At 65.3% G+C, this 7,646-nt stretch overlaps 1 protein-coding gene across 5 annotated transcripts in view; it reads left to right on the forward strand.

The window, feature by feature from the left end:
• The first annotated feature begins 495 nt into the window (after window positions 1-495).
• Window positions 496-7,646, forward strand: part of LRP8 (LDL receptor related protein 8) — a 102,491-nt gene continuing 95,340 nt past the window's right edge. For 3 of the 5 annotated variants that reach the window (XM_056815107.1, XM_056815108.1, XM_056815109.1), the window contains exons 1-2: window positions 499-812; window positions 2,658-2,777. In XM_056815107.1, coding sequence (XP_056671085.1) covers window positions 749-812; window positions 2,658-2,777 — 184 coding nt within the window. In that variant the 5' untranslated portion in view covers window positions 499-748. Of the gene's footprint in view, window positions 813-2,657; window positions 2,778-7,646 lie in introns of all 5 variants that reach the window. The other 2 variants (XR_008916034.1, XM_056815106.1) reach the window with 2 other exon arrangements.

The following is a 7,646-nucleotide window of genomic DNA, read 5'->3' on the forward strand; positions in this document are numbered from 1 at the left end:
GACTCCCAGCTTTGCCAAGCGCCGTCCTCTGCCTAGCCCCGCGGGGATGGGGGAGGCCGGGCCAGGCTTCTCCAGTCCGTCTTCCAGGCTCGAGCACTGCGAGAAGCCGGGAAGGGCCTGCTGCAGCCCCGCAATTCGTATCCTCCTCATTTTACAAAAGAGAAAGTGGAGGGGGGTGCGGTGGGAGCGATCTGCCCGTGCTCATGCCCTTGCCCACGAGGGGCACTCTCCGGGCCGCTCCAAGGACCATGAGACGGAAGCGCCAGCATCCTCGCGACGTGCGCGTCACGAAGACTGTCGTGAATCAGGCTGGGGAGCACCAATGGCCGGGGGCCCCGGGAGGGGGGAGGGGAGGGAACGTGCCCGCTGGGCTCGCCCCGCCCCTCCCCGTGCCCCGAGCGCAGCCCTCCCTCTCCCACTCCCCCTCTCCTCCCCGGGGGCGGGGCCGCGCGCGCGTGGCGGGGGCGGGAGCGGCGTTGGCGGCGGCGGTAGCGGCTGCGGCGGCGCGGGGGGCCAGGGCCGGGCCGCGCGCGGAGGCTGAGCCCGCCCCGCCCGCCGGGGAGGGGAGCGTCACGGAGGCTGCTTGAAATGCAGCGGAGCCCGAGCCGGAGCCGGAGCCGGAGCCGGAGCCCGAGCCCGAGCCGGAGCCGGAGCCCGAGCCGGAACCCAAGCCGGAGCCGGCCGCAGCAGCCCCGCCGTGCGCACTGGGCCGGCTGAGGGCGCGGGGCGCTGCGGGGGTCCCCCGGCCATGGGGCGGCCCGAGCTGCTGCCGGCGCTGCTGCTGCTGCTGCTGCCACCTTTGCTGGCCCCAGGTGCGTGAGGCGGCGGGCGGGGGGCGGTTGGGGGAGGGGCTGCCTCTGGCAAGGATGGGGGAGAGGGCGATGTACGCCCCCCCCCACCTCCGGTCGCCTCACAAAGCCCACCCAGGTCTTCTCCACCTTCGCCGCAGGCCATTGTCAGAGATGGGGCGCTGGAGGCCGGGACCCCCAACTTCGCCCTTTTGATCCTGGCGGCAGGAGAGATGCTGGGATGCCCCCTCCTCTCCTTCCATCCGGGACTGGGGGCTCTCAGGGTGTGCGGCGGTGGGGCCGGCGCGGCGAAGGTGCCCTAACTTTGCCCCTTTCATCTTCTTGAGGGGGGCGTGCTCTCCCTCCTTTCTCTCAGCATCCTCTCCATCCCTCCTCCCTCTGTGGGGGTGCTCCCCGGGACGGTCACCGAGGGTGTTCGGGAAGCCGCCTACCTCCCCTTAGTGTCCCCTCCTCTCTGCCTGGGCCGGGGTCTAGGAGAGGATGACGTGTCCTCTCCCTGATTTCTGTGCCCCCCCAGTAACGGTCTAGGTTGGGGGGGCGGACTGGGAGAGGGCGCATCTTTCAACTTCGTCCCTGTTCCTATCAGCCTGTGGGAGAGGAGAGACGTCCCTCCTCTAGAGTCCTTGGGTGGTGTGCGGGCCGTGGGGAGCTCTCTTAACTTTGCCCCCTCTTAGCCGGGCACAAGGACGAGGCAGCCTGCAGTTCACCCCCTCACTGTAGCCTTGGTCCGCGTCGCCCAGGCTTCTCGGGTGAGGCGATCACCTAACTGTCCCTGCCCCATCTCAGCTGGGAGATGCCCTCTCCCCTATATTTGCCCCCACCCAACCCCAATTCCCTGGGCTGGGGGGGAACCTGCGCATTTCGGAGTAGTTTCTTACCTGAGTAAAAAATCGTCTCATCTCAGCCCCCCAACCCAGATGGGGCAACCCCCCCCCTTTGGCCTCTTCTCCCATCCTGCAAGCTCCCTTCTTCCAGGCAGCTGCAGTGGGGACTCGTATGCCGCCCGGATCCCCCTCCCATCCGTGGGCCGGCAGGGTGTTTCCCTGGAGGAGGAAGGATGGCCAGAGAACTTGGGGAGGAGATGCGAGGGGCCCCCAGTTGTGTTTAGGGGTTCGCAGAGAAGGGCAGCCTTTGGTCGGGCTGCTGGTGTGTTCTCTCATTTTCTTTCTGGGCTGTTCTTGGCATCCCCATGTGTGTTTGGGGCAGGATTCCCGGACTGCGGGGAGCTTGAGCCCAGTGCCCTGCCCTGATGTTCCGAGGGTGCAGAAGTCGGGGGGGGGGGGGGGGCTTAGAGGTGTCCCCGACACAGACTTGGCTCAGATGGCATCCCGGCCCGGGTGAGGCAGGATGAGCTGCCCAGGCTGAAGAGCGGGCTTCCGGGAGGGGAGAGAGAAGTGTGTGTCGGTGGGAATAACTGCCCTCCTCGAATGGGGCGGCGGAGGTGGGGGTCCCTGGGGCGTCTAGCCTTCGTGGCTGCCTAGAAAAGGCCCCTCCCCTGGGGCTCTCTGCCTGGGCCCCTCACACCTCCCAATGATTGCCCCCTTTCTTGTCCTCACCCCGGTTGTGCGAGGCTGAGATGGGGAAGGGGAACCCTGAGTTTCTGGGTTTGCAGCTGCATATTTGCCGAATAAGCAGGGGGTTGGACTAACTCGGCTGGGCTGGCACTGCCTGCTTTTTGTCTTGGTGCTTGTGCCCAGCACTGTGCCAGGCCCATTAGAGGGGCTCTTCAGTGCCCCCCCCCCCCAGCCCAGACCTTCGCTGCTGCCCAGGTGGCGTGTCTGGGGGGAGGGGAGCGCGGGTCGCCGGGGCTCCGAGCGATTCTCACGCCCCCCTCCCCCCGCGTTTCAGGGGCCGCCAAGGAGTGCGAGGAGAACCAGTTCCAGTGTGGGAACGAACGCTGCATCCCATCTGTGTGGAGATGTGACGAGGACAATGACTGCGTGGACAACAGCGACGAGGATGATTGCCGTGAGTGCCCTCGCCGCGCCACCAGGCATGGGGAGGGGGAGGACGGCGGCGGTCCTGGGCCGAGCTGCCCGGTAGCTAGTCTGGGTCAACCTTGGGCATTTCCTGCCCGGCTGGGAGGAGTGAGGAAACAGCGCTGGGGAAATGACTGTGGGGAAACGGTCACGGCGCCCCTCCGCAGCCTGGCATTTCTGCGCCGTTCTTGGCCGTGGGAAGAGGGGTCCCGGCGGACAGGGGCAGGCCTTTGGGGACCCCCCAGGCCAGGGCAGGCCCGCCCCGGCCTCCCCGCCCCTGGGTCTTGGCCTGGGTTGGTGCTGTAGCCCGGCCCGGACCTGTGCCATGTGCGTTCTGGGGAACAGGGTGACTCAGCTGCGAGCGGAGGGGTGGGCCCCCGAGGCCGGCGTGGCCGGGGCTCCTTTCCCCTTCTGGCTTTTTGTGAATGAACGGCTCCCCCCGGGCTCTGATTGGCTGGGCGCGCAACACCAGATAGGCCTCGTGGCCGGAGCGGCCAATCGCCGGCCGGGACCTGGCCGCTGTAGTATTGGGGCCCAAGCCCAGACCCAGGCTCTCCTTCCCGCAGGTTCCCCTCCTTCCTGCGCCCTCCCCCGTCACCACGCCCCCGCCACACCCCCGCCCCGCCCCTCCCAGGGTGCGTTTCTGCCGAGTCACCACAGGTGCCCCGGGAGGCGAAGAGGAGCCTCTGGGCCAGGAGCCTGCGGGGAAGGAAAGGCAGGGCCCCATTCCTGGAAGCACCTGGGGCCCGGGCCCTGCCTGTGGCCGCTTTCTATTGGCCCAGCTCAGATTGGAGATGGCGCACCCAGGGGGCCTTCCTGGGAGGCCCAACCATCTACCCTGGGGGTGTTGGGAGGAGGCCATCGGCTCTGGGGCACTGTGGAACTGGACGGGCCACCTGCTCCAGCTGCGTGGCCCGGGGCAAAACTCTCCCGTGGGGCCAGGGGGACAGCCTCCCGCCAATTGGGCCATTGGGCAATCAGCAAACACTCTTCGGTCTCCCATGTGCCAGACCCTGGTGGCAGGCCCTGGGGAGCCCAAGGAAGACCTTCCCGGGCCTGAGGGCCCCTGGAGGGCAAGCCAGGGTGGGGAGAGGTCGAGGCTTGACCGGGGAGGAGGCGGGACTGAGGCCAGAGCCCCGCCCCCAGCGGGAGTGCCCTGTGAGTGCCCACCACAAAGTGCCAGTGCCTGGAGGGGAGGAAGGTGGGGAGGCTTCCAAGCACCACCACGCGGCCTCTTAGGAAGCTGGGGTAGGAGGGCCGAGCTGGGGCCCTGCGCTCTGGATGCTCAGCTGGGAGAGAAGGAAAGGGCCCGCCCATATTGGAGGCAAAGTGCCCTCCTCTGGGACCAGCTACAGAATCATGCAGAGAACCAGCTCTGGTGAGGCTCAAGAGGGACCTAGAGGCCACCTAGTGAGGGCTCTCGAATCCATGTCTCCGGGTTATCTCAAGATCCCAGAGGCAGGGGGGTAAGAGAGCCTCTAGTATCAGCCTCTTATTTGACCAGAGGGATTCCTCCTCCTCCCTCCCTCCTTCCCTCCCTCCCTCCCTTCCTCCCTTCCTTCCTTCCTTCCTTCCTTCCTTCCTTCCTTCCTTCCTTCCTTCCTTCCTTCCTTCCTTCCTTCCTTCCTTCCTTCCTTCCTTCCTTCCTTCCTTCCTTCCTTCCTTCCTTCCTTCCTTCCTCCTCCCCTCCCTCCCTCCCTCCCTCCCTCCCTTCCTTCCTTCCTTCCTTCCTTCCTTCCTTCCTTCCTTCTTCCTTCCTTCCTTCCTTCCTCCCTCCTCCCTCCCTCCTCCCTCCCTCCTCCCTCCCTCCCTCCCTCCCTTCCTCCCTCCCTTCCTTTCTCTCTTCCTTCCCTCCTTCCTCCCTCGCTCCCTCTCTCCTTCCTTCCTCCCTCTCTCCCTTCCTTCCTCCCTCTCTCCCTTCCTCTCTCTCCATTCCTTCCTTCCTTCCTTCCTTCTTCCTTCCTTCCTTCCTTCCTTCCTTCCTTCCTTCCTTCCTTCCTTCCTTCCTTCCTTCCTTCCTTCCTCCTCCCTCCCTCCCTCCCTCCCTCCCTCCCTCCCTTCCTTCCTCCTTCCTTCCTTCCTTCCTTCCTCCTTCCTCCTTCCTTCCTTCCTTCCTTCCTTCTTTCTTTCCTTCCCTTCCTTCCTTCCTTCCTCCCTCCCTCCCTCCCTCCCTCCCTCCCTTCCTCCCTCCCTTCCTTTCTCTCTCCTTCCCTCCTTCCTCCCTCCCTCCCTCTCTCCTTCCTTCCTCCCTCTCTCCCTTCCTTCCTCCCTCTCTCCCTTCCTCTCTCTCCATTCCTTCCTTCCTTCCTTCCTTCCTTCCTTCCTTCCTTCCTTCCTTCCTTCCTTCCTTCCTTCCTTCCTTCCTTCCTTCCTTCCTTCCTTCCTTCCTTCCTTCCTTCCTTCCTTCCTTCCTTCCTGCTTTCCTTCCATCGTTCCTTCTTTTTTCCTCTCTCCCTCCTCCCTCCCTTTTCCTTTCTTCCTGGCAGCTGGATGGTAGGTACTTGGAGCCCTGGGCTGCCATCAGGAAGACCTGAATTCAAATCTAGCTAGAGATGACGGATCTCCGTTTTTTAAGCTATAAAATGGGGCTAATAACAGGACCTGCCTCAGGATAGTTGTAAAGCCCCAATGAGGTAATGTTTGTAAAGCGCGTTGTAGCCTGTAAAGCATTTTGGTAAATATGATTATCCTCCTCCTGTGGAAGGTAGCTTTGGAGCTCTGTAGCTTCTGTGAGTTGAGGACGGAGTGATGGGGGTGGGGGTGGCGGCTGTGTCTGTATGGAATGTCAAAGGGGGGGCAGTGAGGGGAAGCCAAGAGGGCAGCAGAGAAACTCCGCAGGAGAGGAATGTAGAATGCAGGAGGGGAAGGCCACGCCACACACGCCACGCCACGCCACGTAAGAAGGCAGAAAGGTCAGGTGCAGAAACGGGGGCTCCCCCCTCTGGACGACGGGCCTTCCCGCTCCGGGCCTCAGTTTCCCCTTCTGTACAATGAGGGGCTCAGACTAGAAGATGTCAGAGGTCTCTGGGTGTCCAGGGAGAGAGAGGCCTGGCCCGGAAGCCACAAGCCGAGGCCCCTGCCTAGCCTGCGCCCCGGGCGAGTCTCCCCGCCTCTGCTAGCCGTCCAAGGAAGGCGTCAGGCTCCCCAAAGGGCCCTCCCGGCCCGCTCTCGGGCCTCCTGGGCTGCAGCACTCAGGGGCTGCCCCATCAGTGTCAGCTTGCTGTGAGGGGGGCCGGGAGGCCTGGGAGGAAAGTGGGGGGCGAGGGGCCCGCGGAGGGTGGCCTGGCAGGGCCCCGTGGGGGCTGGAGGGGGGCGCTGAAGAAGGCCTCTGTGCCGGGGACAGCCCTGGGGGGGGGGAACAAGGCCCCGTCTGAGGCCAGGGAAAGAGCCCCCGCCGGGCGGGGACAATCAGCTTGGAGGAAGTCACTAAGCCAGCGGGCTCAGAGCAGGCCTGGCGTCCCCCCCGGCCCTCCAGCAACCCCTGCCCGGCGCAGTCTAGCTGGGGGCCAGGCCTGGGCAGAGGGGCCGCCGGGTCCGAGGGGGAGCCGGCCCGCTCTGCCGCCGGACCTGCTTCCTGTGCGTTGGCCTGTCCAGAGGGGGTCCAGCCGGAGCCTCGGGCCGGCCTGCCTTCCCTTCCGCCTCCAGACCCGCTTGGTGTTGGTTCCGAATGTGGGCTGGGGGAGGGGAAGAAAAGGAAACTTTACAAGGAAGACGCTTCCTGGAAGGGTGCTTCCCCGGCACCAGAGTGCCTGGGCTCAGCGACGGGGCCACCCAGCCAGCAAGGGTCTGGGCCGGATTTGAACCCGGGCCCCACGCTCATCCACGAAGCCCCCTGGATGCCCGCCGGCTTTCTTTCTTCTAAAGCCTTCCCTTCCCTTCTGGACATCTTTGAGTCCTTACTAAGTCTTGGTTCCGAGGCAGAACAGCCCTTGGGACGAAGCGACTCGCTCACGGTCAGCTAGCATGTGTCTGAGGTCCGATTGAACCCGGCCCGCTCCCACCCACAGGGCACCTCGATGGCCGCCGGGCTCTCTTTGTGCTGGCGTCCGGCATCGCCTTTTGTACCTCACAGAGATGGCGGACGTCGGCTCTCTGACGCCGCGATGGGAGGGAGGCCGGGAAGCGGCCCTCTGGGTGCCCCCCGCTTGTGGGGGGGTCACGGGGGTCAGCACGGGGGAGGCTTCGGGCGAGTCCAGAGGAGGTGAAGGGAGGGGACGAGATGACCCGAAGGCCCTCATTGGCTCCGGGAGGCTCGTCGGACGCCCGAAGGGGGCCCAAAGGCCTCCTGCGCTGCTGCCCCCGTGGGCACCTGAGCTCCAGGCCGAGGCCTCCGACGTGGGGCAGAAACAAGGCCGGAGCTTTCCGGGGCCCGGAAGAGGCTTCTGTGGAAGGCGGGAGGCAGGGCCAGGGGGGGGCCTTCAGCAGGCGCGATGCCCTTCCCCGGCCTGCGTCTTCTGCTGGGGGGCCTCGGAGCACCCCCAAGGAGGGGCCTCCCAAGGTCTTTCCTGGCATAAAGTCTTTTCTGATCAATGACACAGCCCGGCAGCATTTCCCACAAGCCTCCGAGTTCTACGCCGTCCCCCCCAGCTGGCCTGGGACAGGCGAGACGCGCTGAGGCCCGCTCTGCTTCCATGGATGTGCATCGGGCTCTCGGTGGCTAGGCTGGGCCCTTCTGGCTCTGGCATTCAATGCTACCCCGAGGCTGCTGGGAGGGATAGGCTGCTGGGCGGGCGAGAATGCACTTGTCTGGGGGGTTGTTGGGTTTGGGTTTCCCTTTCATTCGTGTCTCCCTTCATTAATTGGGCTCCACACTGTCCCTGCCTCCCCCCACCCCTCCATCTCTGGTGCCCGCCCCTCT

Source organism: Monodelphis domestica, chromosome 2 (genome assembly GCF_027887165.1).
Source record: "Monodelphis domestica isolate mMonDom1 chromosome 2, mMonDom1.pri, whole genome shotgun sequence".
Taxonomy (NCBI): Eukaryota; Metazoa; Chordata; class Mammalia; order Didelphimorphia; family Didelphidae; genus Monodelphis; species Monodelphis domestica.